Source organism: Dermacentor silvarum, chromosome 3, assembly GCF_013339745.2.
Source record: "Dermacentor silvarum isolate Dsil-2018 chromosome 3, BIME_Dsil_1.4, whole genome shotgun sequence".
NCBI classification, from domain to species: domain Eukaryota; kingdom Metazoa; phylum Arthropoda; class Arachnida; order Ixodida; family Ixodidae; genus Dermacentor; species Dermacentor silvarum.
Window position 1 is genome coordinate 120,034,004 of NC_051156.1, and position 18,048 is coordinate 120,052,051.

At 46.5% G+C, this 18,048-nt stretch overlaps 1 protein-coding gene across 1 annotated transcript in view; it reads right to left on the reverse strand.

Moving 5' to 3' along the window:
* Positions 1-232: 232 nt before the first annotated feature.
* Positions 233-18,048, reverse strand: part of LOC125944523 (uncharacterized) — a 54,988-nt gene continuing 37,172 nt past the window's right edge. Inside the window, exons 4-7 of the mRNA XM_049665020.1 lie at positions 17,816-17,944; positions 16,385-16,473; positions 13,903-13,971; positions 233-472 (exon numbers count right to left, since the gene is read on the reverse strand). Of these exons, the coding sequence (XP_049520977.1) occupies positions 365-472; positions 13,903-13,971; positions 16,385-16,473; positions 17,816-17,944 (395 nt within the window). The 3' untranslated portion in view covers positions 233-364. The remainder of the gene's footprint in view (positions 473-13,902; positions 13,972-16,384; positions 16,474-17,815; positions 17,945-18,048) is intronic.

The window sequence follows — 18,048 nt, forward strand, 5'->3', positions numbered from 1 at the left end:
CTTTAGCTTCAACAATGACATCCAGGTATTGCCGAACAACGAAGACATGCAGCCAAATGCCACTTGAATATTTCTCAATTATATTTGCTTGGCGCTTGATGACTCAAGACTCTTACTTAGAAATACCGTTTATTTGCGTGTATTTGCCTTCAATTTAAATACTTTTGGGCACTTCAGCAACAATGCTTTGTACGGCCATGCACAGTGAGCGAGATACATTAGAGAATGAGAACTTGTTTGTTTATTGGCATGAACAGGACGTCTTATACATTCTGACTATTGCACTTTCGTCCGTGCCAATAGTGCAACTCTAATGAGTAATATTTGAAAAAAAATGCTCAGAAAGCTCTGGCTTGGAGTGGCATCAGGGAGATTGACATGTTGAGCGGTCCGTGGATTCACAGTTGCCATTGTCGCATACGCCGAGAGTACATTGAGGATTACCGCTATTGGGGTCTTGTGTATGCTCCAGCTGAAAATAATGCAGAGTTAAATGAGCGCACGGCTTTTACTAAGAAGTAAGAATTCGGAGATAGCTACCAATATTTACTAGCTTATGTGACCTATGTACTACGTTATGAACGTTATCTTATTTGTATAAATGACGCAGCCAATAAACGCGAGTTAGTTGTCCATTTAGTGTTGAGTCGTATCTAAGTTGAGCTAATCGACAAGGTAGCAGCCACTGACTTCACCCTCTCCACATGGTGGAAGCAGTTGTTTTGAAATTGTCCTCCCCACACGTAAAACAGAAGGCTCACTAGGGAGGTAATTTGGTAATTCCAAGCAGTTTCGCACGTTAATCGCCCAAGCCATTGAAACCAAAAGGATGTCGCAAGGGACTAGAAAAACAACCACACGAGGTATCCGGACAATTTGCTGCAATGGTGAAATGGAAGTGCCGTCTATGCTATGGAATAAAGTGAACATTCACAGAGCGTCAGAAGATGGACTACCTAATAAAGCAATGTATTCAAAGGGCCTTGTAATTTTCAGGTGGAGTACGCAGTCCGGATAGCGTAAAATGGCAGGGAGTTTACGCTAATTATGCTGCGAAGAATTTTAATTCTGTTATACGACATCGTAGTGCTGGAACTTGACTAGATGGGACTGCATGGTATCGTTAGGCGTATTGAAAAGCAAACAGCTTGATGAACAGGGCCTGTCGAAACCCTCACATTTAAGTTGGCCCTACCCTACTATAAGAATCCCCATGCATTTTCTATGGAGCCCTATACATCCGTATGCCAGTGCTGTCAACCCTAAGAAAATTTCCCTAGTTCTAGGGAATTACATTGGCTTTAGGAAAACGGAAAAAATTGTCAAAATCTAGGGAAGTTTCCCGTTTACTCATGGAGGAAAGAAACCAGTGTCACGATGGCACTACAGAGGTGACGCCGTGCTTGATTTTACTCCCCGCAGATTACCTTCGCACTGGCATGCTAAGTATAACTAAATGATAATCGTACAGCAGCTTACTGAACGCGTATTGTCAAGTAAACGACAAGGTGTGGATGCCATGCGGCAGTTAACACATCACCCTTACCGAGCTATTGACGTTCCTACCTAGCTGTGCTGTGAATTTCTGCATACCTTGAATGAAATATTTATTTGAAGCTGGCAAAAGATTTCTCTCTCAAATTAACGTTGTCAATACAAAGACCAGTAACAGACTGGAAGCAGCGACCCTGCAGTCAACGCTTCACGCCAAGCAAGGTTTGGGAGAAGCGCATGGTTACGATTTCCCTGTGCACCAACGGCACATCGAATTCATGCGAAAAGGCATGTACCATTTGGGATGAATGATCTATCGACCATTCAAACATTTTTTGCAGCCTGTTACGCGACGGACGAGTGGTACCGGTCGTATGCCTCAAATCGGGCAATACGGCTTGTAATAATTGTTTGCATTCATTGCATTTTTTTTCTTTTGTGTATGTATAGGTTTCAACTACTCGATGAAGGAGCGAGGCTATCTCCCTCATATGAATGTGCATTTGACTCAAATTTTGCTCCTGGGTTTGACATTGTTGAGGCTGCGTGCGAATAAATGCTGTTGCAAGCACTGCAATAGCAGTTCAGCCTTAAGCACGGTGACTTCATTAAATCCTTTCAAACGAATACATAAATAACTCATAAACTAAAATTGCAGTGTATCTGCATAGCACAAATGCAGGTTATATTACAAGGAACATACTAAATAGCCGCATTTTGCGTAAATCTAGGGAAATCAAGGGAATTTTTTCATCCGATTTAGGGGGGAATTAGCTTCGAAGGTTGGCAACGCTGCCCTATCGGTATTCTCTGTGATCAATTCTTCTGTGTTTAAATTGTTCCTTATCGCTTCTAAAGCTACCAATTATCTACATTTGCGCTAATACAGCGAATATTTGTCCGAAATTTACAAATTAGGCATTTTGAGAAGATAAAAGGCATTACACTTTTCGCGTGACAGGGCTGGGGCACTGGGCAAGAATGCTTATGCATTAGTACTGTATTTACGCATACACATTGATCGAGCTTCTAACGCTTTGGGAAGCGTTAGAAAATGCTGCATAGCCAGCTGCCTACAAAATGCATCGCATAACGTCGATTGCCACACTACGTGTGATCAGCACAATTTTTAAATGCGTAAGCGTTTCTATATGCCTTCCCGACGTGTAAACGCGCCACTCCGTCTGTCCGTCCGTCCGTCCGTCACTTAAGACGGTCGCTTTCTAGATAGGGCCCGCAGCAGTGAGCGAGTCGACTTTCGTGGTGCCTCTCGCTTCAACGAACTAAGCAGCGAGCACACAGCGCACACTAAGCTATCAGCAATCGCCGCATTCTGCCCCCATCGCAGATCGATTTGACGAAAGGGCACGCGCTGCCGCGCCATGCACAGCCGCCGCCTGAGTATGGTTGTTCACGGTTCATAATTGTTCGACGCGGAAAGATAAGGCGTTAAAGAGCGATAACGGCTTATAATGATCGGAACCTCATGAACGCACCTCGCGCCGTCACCGCCATCCGCAGCAGTTCATGTCACCGCAGCGCTGCCGTTTATACTGCTCGGATCAAATTTCATATCGTCGATAATGACACCGGGCTACGTGGAGATGAGCAAGTGGCACAATGCTTACGCCTACTTAGACAACTCCCGGGGGAGTTCCTGCGTGGATTTTATTTGAGCGCTGTTCTCATGCGCGCGTTCCTGCGTTGAGCATCGGCATCGGCGTAACCGAGCGAACAACGCGAATGAATGGCGGCGAGAACAAAGAGATCGCGAGAAAGAAAGCAAAGGAGGGGGTTTTAACGGAAGCATTACGAGGAAAGCAGAGGAGGAGAGTATGGCGAAAGGGTGAGGCGAAAAGCAGAGTGCCGCGCCATACCTGTTCGGCGGCGATGATCGCTACGAGATGGCGCAAGAGTAGAGCGCGTCGTCTGTTCACCGATGACGCCATCGAAAAGGCATGTGGTGAGCGTGTCCTTCCTTCCTCCATGCCATATATAGAAACAAAGCGCTGCATGAGCGGAGATCTATCTGTGGCGGCCGCTGTCAATCGCGCCATCGCGTCACCCACGCGCTGCCTCTCGCGATCTCCCGATTAGTGTGGCAGTCGCATTACGCTTCGCTCCGTTTGCAACGTGCCGCACGAGACAGGTTGTCCGCGCGTGCTAATATATCGCGAAATGAAAACACGTATAGAGCTTCGCTCAAATTTCGCATTAGGGAGTATTGTAATCGTCGGTGAATTTTTTCTCCACCATTTCGACAGCTATAATTTTTATTTACAACTCAAGAGCGCAAATATTTCCATTTCTTTTTTAAAACGTGTTCGTTGTTAAAAGCTTCATGTTGGGTAACAAGTGCGAGGCACCTATGAGGTGGACCTGTTAGTATTTTTATGCTCCTTCTATCTATATTGTATGCTGAGTGTGTCTAGTGTATGTCAACGAAGATTGCCTCGTAATACTTTCCGCAGTGTTCTCGTCACCAAAACGGCTTCGGCTGCACGTCGCCGATAGGCAAGTCTTTAATCTAGTGAGTTTCTAGCCTAAGTGAAAAGGAAACGACTCGCCCGAACAGGTTCGGCCCTCCTTCCTACGAAGTTCAAAGTTCTCACCTAATATACACTAGCAATAGTAATATCTTTAGATGTATACACCCTCGTAAACCTCCATTACATAATCTGTCTTCCCTAGTGCAGCAGCACCATTTTATGGGTATATTCTGGACATTCAACGATCGTAGATTCATTTAGTTATGTCAGTCACTCTTGAAACGAGGAACAGTAACATTTTCGACAACACAAGCACGCTTAGTGCTGCAACAATATTATCGTGAGGAAATATATAAAAAGTCGTTGTTTCGCCCTAAAGGCGAAGCATCTATTGCGATAGCAAATTTGTAGAGAGCTATACGGCAGTGGCGTAGCCAGGGGGGGGGGGGGGGGGGGGGGGGGGGTTGGGGGGGTTCAACCCCCCCCACTTACCCACCCTTTGTTCTCGTCCCTTTGCGCTGACATAATTCATGAAACCGGTGCTACTATCTCAATTTCATTCCTGGGCGCTTCCGTTTGGGTTGTTAATTTACAGCGAATCATGTCTGCATATGGAAAAAACTGTCACGGTGTTTGTCAAGGCTTTGACACTCTGTGAAGTTTTGGGCGAGAATGTGGCAGCCGCATTCTGAAGCAACAAATGCGCAACAAATGAAACAACAAATGCGGCAGCCGCATTTTAGATGATGGCGAAAACGCTCGAGGCCCGTTTCCTTAGATTTAGGTGCACGTTAAATACTCCAGTTGGTCGAAGTCTCCGGTATACATTTCCGCCGCTTCCCTTCAGGTACCGCGGTTAGGCCGCGCTCGCGCAGGATCTTAGGCTACGTTCACACTTGGTCTCGAAGCTGTCGGAAGCGGCAAAATCTTGCAAAAATCCGCCCGTCTAGGTGGCAAAACAGGCAGAAAAACAGGCTGCGAGCCAAATCGGTCTCGGGCCGATTGTTTCGCCATGGCGAAGCGGAAACGCGGCGGAAAGTCGTTCTGCTTCACTGGAAGCTACACTAGCATGTAAACAACCGGTCGTAAAATTGAACATGGTACCAAAAGTGTAGGCTGTAATGCTGATCGACGCGATCAAGAACCAGCCCTTGCTCTACGGCAAGAGTGGCACTAAAACGTACTGTCAGCAATACTCGCGATAGTATTCAACGTCACGCGACCGGAGGTGAGGCAACGAAGCCTTGGCATGACCCAACTTCTCGCGCTTTTGCAAAGCCAGGCGAACCCACCACCACCGTTTCCGAGGTGTCCGCGTCTTCCGTTTATTCATTGTCTATTTCTAGAAAACAAGTAGGTAGAAGTATAAAAGCCATTTCTTCTTCCACTTCCACGGCAGACAATAGTTAGGCAGATTCCTCGTTGGCGCTCCATAATTCTCCTCGCACGTGTACGGTATATTGCAGAAGTCGCGGGGTGCTTTTCTCGTCGCGACGATAGATTGGGAGCGTAGGTCTCACGTAGGACGCGCAGGCTTTGGCGAGCCCCTACACGAGGGCCAGCCCGGGTTTTAGCTGTGGTGTTCCCGTTGCTCCTTTGGTGTCCTGCGGGATCCGAGAATACGAAATGATGAACTGTTATTACAACTTGTAAATAAAAGCTATTAAAGAAATATTATCACGCCTAGGCACCAACCTGTGACTCAGCGCTACCGCGCCCGTGTGAGGAGAATTACGGAACGCCAACGAGGAATTTACCGAAGGTCGCAGATAACACGCGAAGTTGCGTAAAATGATCACTTTTGATGACGGTACGTGGGCCAAAGAATGAACATACCGCTCGAAATAATGCGATAATGAGTGCCACCACGCCGACAAACGTACGCAGACGAGATGGATCTGGACGAAAACGGCAGCGGCGGCCGCGGTGGTAGCAAAACAAATGTGAACAACTTGGACAGGCGCGGAAAAACTTTTCCAGCCGCTTTGGCCTTTCCGCCCGCTTTGGCCTTTCCGCCCGCTTTGGCCTTTCCGCTCGCTTGCCGCTTCCCAAGTGTGAACGTAGGCTTAGTCTGCGCGAGAAACGTCTCTTGTTTGCGATTGCATCCCTACGGAAGGCTGGTAATTACTGCTGTGTTGTTGAATCCCAAACCAGCAATTACGGAAGGCTGGTAGTTGCTGTTTTGTTGTGGAATCCCAAACCAGCAATGTACACACGAAGGGGTTGATGTCAGCAGTGAAATTTCACCGACTCGCAATAGAATGCACGAAACAGACAGCCGACAAGCATAAATTACTGCTGTGCGCAGTACAGCGTAAGTAAACTCTTGTTGCAGGCGCTGACAGTTCTCGTCGGATCACGCGTCCTGAGAAATTGATTATGTGCACCATGCATTGAACAAGACCGGAGTTCATTCCTGCATCACTAGTACACCGTCGAGATTCAGTGAGGTACAAGGCCGCTTCCTGTTTGCACCGGCGTAAGTGAAGCAGAAATGAGTTGCACGCACTACTTAAACTGCGTACACATGCCATATCTATGCTGTGCGGTAAAATATTCTGTACAATTCTGAATCTGTTGACGTAAAGGCAAATGACGGCTGCACGCTGGCACACAGCAGAAGACACAGCGGCCCATGCACTTGCGGCAGGAAATGCAACCCTCTCGTATGAGGGAGCAGGGCGACGAAAGCTTCGAAAAAAAAAAGCTTTACGCGTTTTTGCGCGTATTTAAGTTTTCTAGCGCAAAGACGCAGCGAACAAGCTATTGCTATGGGAGTAGGTATAGCCTCGTCACACGTGCATTTTCACGCGTATAGCCGTCCTTGACTTGTGAAACGCACTTCGCCCCGACGAGGACTACGCCATCTACGCTTAACGGAAATTAACAATTAATGATGTCTTCTGCGATCGCACGGGTCGTATCAATGATGCGTTTTCGAAGACTGGTCCATTCAGTGGCGCGATGAGAGACCGTTGCTCCAAACGCCCACTGTACATGTCGTACTTACTGTCTTTACTGAGCTTACTTTACGTTTAACTTAATTTCCTCACAAGCACACGCACACGCGAGGGGGAGTCCCATGTCTTTGATATACATGTAGAGAGTCTGTTTAAACTACCGATATTTATTATCAATCACGTGACGTAGAGGAAAGCAGAATCTTGCCCCCCCCTCCCCCCCCCCCCCCCCCCTGTCGGGCCGGTGAACACCACCCGAAAAAAATTTCTGGCTAGCTACGTCCCTGCTATACGGAGTAAGGATAGTAGTTTTATCGGCTGTACAAACTTGGACACATTCGCTTACAAACTGAATTAACAAGCATAGTGTCAGCGCGCACAAGCAAACATGTATAGATCGCACTCGAATGTCACACTGCTTGATCTGACTTGATAAACCAAGCACCAGCAGCAGCGAGCGAGTGTTCGCGCGGTCTATTATTTCAACGAAAACTGAGGGGCGAAAGCACAGCGCATACAAAGGTAGTAGCCGTGTTACAGATCGCTTTCAATATACGGTGCACGCGACCTTTCGCAGCCGCGCAAAGTACAAGTACGCAGTTCGTCGCAGAGCAGAAGCCGCATCCCCTCCCTCCTGCGCTGCCTTCCGGCTTTCCTCCTTTCGCGTGGGAGATTTCAGTTCCACTTGCGACCACTCGCAAGATACGCATTTGGTGGCGCAGCACACCGTCGCCCACCCTCTCTCCCTCCCATCCCTCCACAGCCTTTCATGCAACGGAAGACGTCGCGCTTGCTCTCCGTCGTGCGTTTGCTCCCCGTGACAGCGCGCGTTCCACGCGTTCTTTCACGTGCACATACAGGTTACAGCGCCTGGCGACGATATTATCGCCCTTCGACTTTATACGAAACCTCACGGCGATGGTGGCGCTGACGACGACGGCGACCCCGACGGCAGAAATCCGGTTGCATTGTCCATATAATTGCTATCACAATAAAAAAAAATGCATATGTGCACTGCACATTGTGGGAATCGATGTAAGCGAAGCATTCTGTGCTGCTTTGCCTTGATCGACGAGGATTAGGCGTTTATATTGACGGCATTCGACAGTCGTGAGGCGACGTTAAATGCTACCTTGCCTACACCACTTGCGTTGGTCTACGTAGTACACTGAATAGACAGCGAGACCTGTTTGGTCGAGGCGTTGTTGTGCGTGATTGTTCTTAGCCTGCGAGAATGTTGGCATTGTCATTGCTTCACAAAAAACATCGCACCGTGGCTGAAGTATTGGTTTGTTTGCGTATTATCGTCTGGACACAACGGTGGTTCAATGCTGCTTTGAGTCTGCACACTCTGGGTCAGTTGTTCGTATTGGCAAACTTCCACGGTGTTTATTTTTCATATATAGCAGGAACAAGCCATATCGCACCTTGAAATTAATATTTTTCCAGGTTATACACAACTTTGGCGGTGTCTAGTAGCTGCGTTTCTTATATTACGAGAGCCTAAATGGGGGAAACCATGCTTTTCGGCAGCGCCTTCTCCCTCTCTCGCTATCCTCCCGTGTACAAAAGCTGCCATGGAGGAAGAGTCGTAACAGTAATATTCACCCATTGCCTGACCGCGTTGGCTTTACCTATTCTCTGTCTGCTCTTGCTACTTCTTCTCTAACTTTCTGTCTACCTCCCATCTGGTCTGTAACGCTGAGTACAAAGCTAAGCGGTGTAACTTCTGCAATGCTTTTGCTGGAGGATGATGTGAAAGTACACCCGTCCAGAGCGCATTCTGTTGAAGGCCAAGTAGTTCCAGAGGGCATTGTGGCAACGCCGAGGGAGCTCTCGTTGGACAGGTCTCATGACCCCTCACCCACGGCCTGGCCATCTACAATACACACGTTCTGAACTACCCCCGACACGGGTGCCAGACAGCAGCACCAGCAGCAGTGAAAAGGTTGAAGGAGTGAGTGAGTGAAATAACTTTTATTACAGGTCCGGCGAGGACGCGAACTCGTCGCGCACCCGGCTAGTCCAAGGTTGAAGGAAGAGGCAACGATAGCTCTGCTTATATATATATATATATATATATATATATATATATATATATATATATTCGCCATAAGGGCAAAGCAGTGGATGCGATAGCAACAGGTTAGAATATTGCACGACGTGTAAGACTCCTACTCGTAGTGGTAGTATGAAGTGAAGTAAACGCAAGTTGACTAAGTAACACACAGCTGCAGTGCTAGGGGTCCTCTGTTTTAATTTGGCCATCGGAGAATTTCGTTTATACTGACACGTCAATAAAGTGCATTTCCATGTGTTGTGCGGTTACAGTCTGCTTGAACAGTATTTTGCGCACCGCGGAGGATTCGGTGAAAAGTGACAAAGACGACGAAGAAGACGTGCTGCTTGATCGGAGCTATTCTGCTGTGTGGCCGGCTGTTGCATCTCCTGTTATTATCGTGACAAATTGGCGGATATGCGGGGTACCATCCTATGCACTAGTGTGACCTCCCGGCGCTTCAAGTCCCTATCACCATTTCCACGATTCCGGAGGAAAGCCAGGCACTTCGCAACAGCCACCGCTTGGAAGGAATCCCTCCTGAATGCGGCGCATTGAGCCCGGTAAGAATGTTCATCACAGAGGCAAGTGCAAGTCAGACGCAGGAGATCAACATGGTCCAGTCCACTTCTACCCTGAGTGTCGTCTATGCAGCGTGCGTTCCGAAGTCATTTCATGGCTACGTGTTTGAGGACGTGGAGGATTGGCCTGAACACTTCGACCGAGTTGCAGCAGTCAATGAATGAGACCCGTCTAAGAAACTGCGCTACCTGTACATTGTCCTTGAAGACTACGCTCGCACGTGGTTTGAGAATCATGCATCATTAGCTGGAAAGAATTCCGACGACAGCTCCGCGAGACAAACAGCAGCCCCTAAAGGAAAGAAAAGGCTGAACAGTTTCAGAACCCAAATGAAAGCGTGGCCATGTTTGTCGAGGACATGTCGCGCTTGTTCCGACGTGCTAGTCCCGGTATGTCTGAGACAAAGAAAGTTAATCTCTTAATGCGAGGGGTGAAAGAAGAACTCTTGGCTGGACTCATGTGCAACCCATTAGGTACCGTCACTGAATTCATAACTGAAGCAGCGACAATGAAGCGAGCTCTGCAGCAATGCTCCCCAACAGTACGACCGCCAAAGCGCCACCGCCGCCGTGTCATGTTTCACCTGCTGACATGATTTAGCAGCACTCTGGGAGCTTGTGCGAAGCATTGTGCGCGACGAGCTTGAGGAAGTTCGCGAAAGTGCTTGTCAGTCGACTGTTACTGCGCTTGGTGACATCATTCGTCACGAAATCAGGACCGTGACCCAACCATTGGCACAAACGCTAGTGGAAGCCCCAGTCCTGACATATGCCGAAGCCTTACGGAGTCCTCAACCACCTGTTACACAATTACGGATCTGGAGTCCCGTCCGTCAACGCGGGAGGTGGGAGAAACGTCTCCGTCATTATTTCGGGCTTTACCGGGTTCTTCAACGCCTCAATGACGTCAACTACAAAGTTGTTCCAGAGAGCACCACGCGATGCTCTCGCCGTACACCTCAACCGGACACGTCCATGTGGCTCGGATAAAGCCATATTACGCACGCTGATCACCTACCTCCTTCCCTACTTCGAAAGCATCGAACCAATGCTTTTGAAGGGGGGGGGGGGGGCATAATGACGCATCAATTCAGTGCATTTCCGTGTGTTGTGCAGTTACACTTTGCTTGATCATAATTTTGTGTGCGGCGGAGGATTCGATGAGGAGAGGAGACGACGACGAAGTCGTGCTGTTCGATCCGAGCTGTTCTGCTGTATGGCTGGCTGTTGCTTGTTCTGTTATTACCATGACAATAATTACTAATGAAAGACAACGTCTTGCTTAGCGATTTTACCACCACGTTTCGATATCGGGTATATTCAAACCTCGTTCCTGGACCAATCCCCGAGGTGCACAGCCGCGCCAATAAAGTTGCATCATATTTGTGTTTCAGCTCTGTTATTGTTTGGCACTTTTAATCTTTAAGTCTGAGAAGAGTTAAGATAAAAAGGCATGCGCTGTAGGTGCTTTCTTCATGAAACTTGTTTGTGGGCTGCTATTATCAAAATTAAATTATGGGGTTTTACGTGCCAAAACCAGTTCTGATTATGAGGCACGCCGTAGTGGGGGACTCCGGAAATTTGGACCACCTGGGGTTCTTTAACGTGCACCTAAATCTAAGTACACGGGTGTTTTCGCATTTCGCCCCCATCGAAATGCGGCCGCCGTGGCCGGGATTCGATCCCGCGACCTCGTGCTCAGCAGCCCAACACCATAGCCACTGAGCAACCACGGCGGGTTGCTATTATCAAAATTCTGAGTAATAATTTTGTGAAGAATGTAATACCTGATATGAGCAACGTTAGTGACAGAATGCTGCGGCAATATAAATGGCATATATCGCATTTCATGTAGCATGGCATGGCATATAGCATACATACACCTAAATATACCAGGTGTCCCAAGTAGCTTCAGCCAAATTTTAAATATAGACAAATGCCAAGAGAAGGGAAGCGCAGTCGAGGACGGCAGAAAACTAGGTGGGGTGATGAAATATTTGCAGGTAGAAATTGGAACCAGCTACCGCAAGACAGGGGTAGCAGGAGATCGCAGGGAGGGGCCTTCATCCTGCGGTGGACATAAAAATAGGCTGATGATGATGACGATGAAATGTCAAGTAGCTCGACAGAACCAAGCTAATGTTGTGTGCCCTCTCTTGGAGATACTCAGCATATTTGTACTTTCCGCATAATTACATAATTAGTCTTAATTAATTAATCAACTTCTCAAACACACCTAAAGTTAAATGTGTCAATGAGAAAATTTCAAAGCAACATGAACTACTCCCGTTACAGCAATCTGCAGCTGAATAGGGGCCACATAAAAGGGTTTTTCCAAGCACGCGAGAAACGTGCGAGTACATGAAAAAATGTCACAGTTTTGCCCTAAGGGCGAAGCAATGAATGCGATAGCAACACAGCAATGTCATACGATGTAATGTGAGTGGCTTTGGTAGCAATATGAATTGCAGTAAACATGAGCTGATTAAGTAAGCAGGTGCGCTGCGGCGTAAGTAGACCGACATGAAGAGAGACTCGATGACCACGAGAAGGCGCGTGTGAAACGGTGGTGTTGATGAGAAGCACTTCCCGTGGGCAGCGCGTGCGAAGGGACACACCTGTAGCGCTGCACTGCCGATCCGGGCAGCATTACATGTGTAGCGTGCGTTGGAAAATGTGGCCCGACTATTACTAACTGAATGAACAAGCGTGGTGTGAGCGCGCACAAACAAACATGAATAGATCACACTGAATGACTGCAGACAACGACTGTCAAAACGCTGGCAGCAAGCAGCGGGCGAAAGTACGTGCGGTCTATCGCTTCAACGGAAACTGAGCGGCGAATGCACAGTGCATAAAGGTCAGAGCCGTGTGGAGATAAGAGACGGTGCGGCGAGCGACGAGCGCGGTTGCTGGCAGAGGAAAAGTGCGCCCCCCCCCCCCCCCGCTCCCTCCGGCGCTCGCTTCCCGCTTCGTTGCTTGCGCGTGGGAGATTGAGTGCGTTCGCTCTCCGTGATAGCGCGCGTCCCCGCACGCTTCCGCTCGGGCATACGGCGCGCGGTGAAGATTTTATCTATACGGAACCTCACGGTGACGGCGACGGCGACGACGACGGCTACGGCGACGGCACAATTCCGGTTGAAGTGTCCATATAATTGCTATCGCAATAAAATTGCCGCACGACTGGCGCTCAAGGCACTTTCTGTGTATTCCCAGGCTTCTTTGAGGCTCGGGAAAACACTTTTAAGTAGCACGTATTGAGCAGCAAAAAGCCAGGGAGTATTTCATGTTGCTCTATAATTTTCTCATTGCCACTTTTTATCTATTTATACTTGGGAATTTGATAAATCATTAAGACTAATTATGTAAGTATGCCGAATTTAAAAAAAGTACTCTCAGTATCTCCAAGTGACGACAAACAACATTACATTGGTTCTGCGCCGCTACGCGGCATTAACATATATTTAATGTTTGGCTCAAGTTACGCGGGACACCCCATATACGGAAGCTCACGCCGACGACGACGCAAAAATTTGCTTGGAGTGTCCATATAATTCCTCGCAATAAAATACACAGATGACGGTTACGTGTGTGTAATGCGAATATTTGGTCATCAAGTACGTCGCGGGCTAGGCATTGACGCTCTCGATATCGAGCTCGCCGAATCGATCGAGGTTGTGAAATTTTGTTATTCTTTAGCTGAATTACATTTTAATATAGACAACGTTTATTAGCGTTCTGCATTAAACTGCTACGCTCCATTTGTCCAGCGCTCGCTAGCTGTTTAAGCATAGACTGGCGCACCGGTCCACACTCCCAACAAAAGTTAAGGGCGCCGTGGTGGTGAACATCGTCTCCCAGAAGCGAAAGGCAAGGCATGCTTGAATGCGCCCGCGGTGAAGCTTGCAATATAGTGCGGGCGCGATTGGTGGTTCCTGTCGCCAGTGGTGGCTGGAGGGTAACGGCACTAGAAGGTGTTGCAGGGAACCGAGCTTTCCGTTCTCCTTTCTCATCTGTGAAAGCGTACGCAGCATCCCGTGTGCTTCCCCTAATGAATGCGCTGCGGATGGTGACGCCAGAGACGATGGTGCGAAACTGAGGAAACAGCTAAGCAAAGGTAACACTTTATTTAAAAGGAGAAACACATATTTTGTGCTTTTGCGCTGCGTCTAATTTAATATCTATAACGCGTTACGAAATTCCACACGAAGAAAATCGTGCATCCTCTGAGGCGCCTTTTTGTAAGTTATTGATGTGATAACGCGCATGAGAACTATAGTACGGATATTTATGAATAAAAGAGCGGCAGCTCTACAGACCACACATCCTTTTCCGTCGGGAAATTCCATTCCGTCCTTTCCTATGCAATATGGAGAAGGATCACGGAACTGCAACGAACAGAAAAACTCCTAAGAACTGGGAAACACTTCGCGAATGTCCTGGCCTAACATTACGCTACGGTGGCTAGATGGGTAGGTGTGCCGACTGAGATTAGTTCACCACTTCTCCGCATCATGACGCATAAGTGGGGCTGCGAACAGTATAACGGTTCAGCTGCGCGCAACGTCAGTTGCGCTGTGTAGGCGAGCAGCGTGTTTGATAGTATCGCTGCCTCTGCACTAGTTTTGAAGTGCGCGTTATATAATGTCATTTTGTTCAGTGTAGGCAAAGCCAGAATGGGGAATTTGTTATTATCGTCTAGTTAGAAAAAACGATATGCTGAAGTAAATTTTCTAGCTTGGCAATGGGTCACATTTATTGGTATAAACGCGCCGCTCCAGCCCATTGCATTAAAGACGTAGATGTTTTTACATGCACAAAACAATACTGCAATGGTTTTATAATGTATATGGAAACGTGTTTGCGCGATATTTAGTGAGTTCTAAGGTTTTAATTTAAGAAATTCAGCTATTGTGTTTATTGTTGCCTCAGTTACGGTATTTAAATTGTTACCAGACGAATTGTGTCCGTAAGTGCAAATATATTTCACTGTTTGGTTGCAATAAAATGAAGGAATACGTCTTGGACTAGATTCATGAATATATTTAATATACAAGAAAAGCTCTCGTAACTTGAGTCAGCAGACGCACCAACATAAATAGCCTAGCGCCAGCAAGGTCACAGCGTTGGTCCACCACATCATAACATTATTCACAGCACACGCCTCCGCTTCTGCTGATTCCTCTTCTCCCTGTTGCTTTCGCGCGCCATGTTCTAGCCCTTGACAAGTAAAGGCGTGTAATTGAATAGAACTTCACAATATTGTTTGAGAGCTCTTTCTTGTGCCTCTTCGAGACTCTTCGAACTATGCTACCAGATTTTTTTAGTGCTTCAGAAGAGAGCAACAGTCCTGACCTACTAATTCTGTTGAATTCAGTAATGTCCCTGAGCAATCGGAGCACTTGGTTCTTTGCAGAAACTTCCTTGCTACGTAGCCTGCTATATAGAATATAAGCCTAGAGTCACTTTTCTTTTACCTATAGCAGCGCAGCGGTGCTCGATGTCGCAGGCGCTGAGCACCTCATGTGCGGCTTGCAAATTTCCAACGTCGATGAGCTCATGGATGTACCCCTTTCGGTGTACCGCTTGCTCATTAACGTCGCCGATACTGAGCAAGCTACTGAGCAGCCCGGGACGAACATTCCTGCTTTCAGGAGACCTTGCCAGATTCGCAAATTTTAGTACTCTTTCTCACAAATTTAGAGCCCGACTCACAGTTCGGAACGAAGCAGTATACGTCTCCTTGGTGGTCTTCTTTGGTGGAGCAATGCCACCGCTAATCACGTCGGTTTTTTTTCCGACCTGGAACTTTCCACATCGCCTAGGAACTTGCAAGCAGTACGAGAGACCCGGAGCTCTTCACCTTTAAAACCGACACGAACAGACGACATACCACTATCCTAATACGGGCTTTATTTTTCTTGCTAGCCGCCTGCCACCTGTAGCAGACGACGCGCTCTGCGTAACCGTTCTACTCACCGCAGCGCAAATTTTGCTTCATGACGCGTGGAAGCGGTGAACTACGCTCCAAACGCGCCGGTCGGCACACCAACCCATCTAGCCACCGTAATTACAGGTAATGAGAATGACTGCGATTGCGGACTTGCAGCAATTTAGACATTTTTCGCCAATAACACCATTGTATCTACACATCAAATTAATGCAAAAGGGTAATATTTATTAAAGGTGTGCCAGAAATGCTCATAACTAGAAAATAAAAGATGCAGCCACATGTTTTGAAATATACAACAAGGCCGAGTAGGAATTAATGAAACGCAGGGCTGCCTATCTTGATTGCAGCGAGAAATGATCAACAATGCATGCTGTTTATTATTATACTCTATATTTCCCTATTTTGGCAGTGATTGCAAACGCCTAAAGTAATCAATTGCATTTTGCCGCATTAACTACAGGCACGCACTTACAAAAAGTGCATGCTACCAGTCGCGTGACACGGTCTCGTGTTTCGCAGGCTTCCTCTTAGGCTTCGAAGAAACACATTTATGTAACACTTATTGAGCAACAGAGTACTCGATGGGGAATTTTTCACGATGGCCTGCATTTTTTTCATTGAAATTCTCTGCGATTATAATATTTGAGAAATTGAGCAATTATTAACTAAATTTGCAATTACAAAAAAGGTTGAAATATGCGAAGTGCAAAAGAAGGTTGGACTTGCTCCAAGTGACGGCAAAAAAGATTACCGTGGTTTTGCCTACCTACGTGGCACCTGCATTTTTTTTTCGTGCTGGCAGAATTTACCTTGCACACGTGGTATATGTCCAATGTCAGTTTACTCACAGCTTTGTACTTATCCTGTTCTCCGCCATCTTGCTCACTATCTTGAGGTTTTGTTTGTTCCCTGTCAGCTGGTGTTTCATTTGTTTCCGCTATAAGAGAATAGATTTGATAAAAGAGACAAAATCAAGGTTCTGGAAATAAATACTGATATAGACAATGAAAAACGCTACAGTAATTAAGGTTAACTTTATTTTGTACGTTGAATGTGTTGGCACATAGGCGTTTAACTTACGCGTACTTACAGTGGTGCTCAAGCTTTTCAAAACTGTCTGAAAGATTTGCATAATATCGTCGAAACAAGTCGCAATTGTGTCCTAAACCAATCAACTGAATCACTACAGCTCGTATCAGGCGACAAGCTATCCGCGTAAATATATTTTGTTCAATGATAAAGTTCAAAGGTCGTTGAAAAAAAAGCAGCAATACTCGAGTACTTACCGTGCTCGAGTATTACACACCTTTTATGTGTAAAATGAAATATTTCACCCGACTAGAATGAAACGATGTGTGAAGTCCTGAATATTAATTAAAATGACGTTCTCATAAAGTCCATTTTTGCATAGTGTCTCATTCAACAGAGCTTAAACATCACTGTAAAATAACATGCACCTCTGGTTCTTTACTAAACGCGTACTCGAAGAATGATAATGATAAGCAGGAAAGACGTCACCAACCTGTCGTCGTCAGACATTGAGGACGTGGCAGGTCGATAATGATAAAAGGGTAAATGCTGCGAAGACAACTTCTGCCAAGACAGAACGTTAAACTTTAGCGCCGGCATAAAGCGTCGACCATAAATGTTTAGCCAAAAACAGCTGTGTAGCATCTGCGGGCTTTGAAACAGAGCAAATTTTGTAGCTTTGTCAATCTATTTGATTCGCGAGGTTTTGAAGTGCCCTTCGTTCTCCACATAACCCCATACAACCTCTGATTAGTGAGGCATTCTCGAGCTTTGAAACGTCGAGTGCATCAGAACTAGTTCCGCGGCTTTCATTCGAAGTTGCTCATATCATATGACAATTCCTTTTGCTTACTAATATAAAGCTGCAGGGATTTCTATTAAGTCATTGGAGCGATGAGCAATACAATGCGGAGGCCATCTATAATCTAGAAATACTAAGAATTGGTAAGTCTATGGCTCGAAAGGTTTCAACGAGCATATAAGTTCGAGTGAGTGGTAACTGGTGACATGAATCTCAAAACGTCATTTTTTACAAGTCATTCTACGAAAAATAGAAGAAAGACCAGAAATTACAAACTAAAATAAATGTCTCCGGAGGTGTAAAGTTGTCACCTTTAGCCCTTTTCAGCTATTCAACAGTGCTTTAGGCGTCAATTCCAGGGCGTGGAGGCGAAAAACGGTTGAGTAAGAACGCTGATGAAAACGACATCATGATAATACACTGCTTCTAGATGACAAAAATTGCTTACTTATTGGCTCCTGTTTCGTAGTTGTCATCGTTAGCATATCCGGATCAAGATCAGAAAGACAAAGCCACTCATTTTTTGAAAAACGCGTGACAGCTGGGCACCATAATTTCAAACACGAAGTGTGGTACTCTGAAAAAAAAATGGTTGAATGGCAGGACAATATCTTCATCATTACGTGATCCTCGTAAATCGTACCACATACTTGATATTTGACAAAGAGTTGAACATTGGTA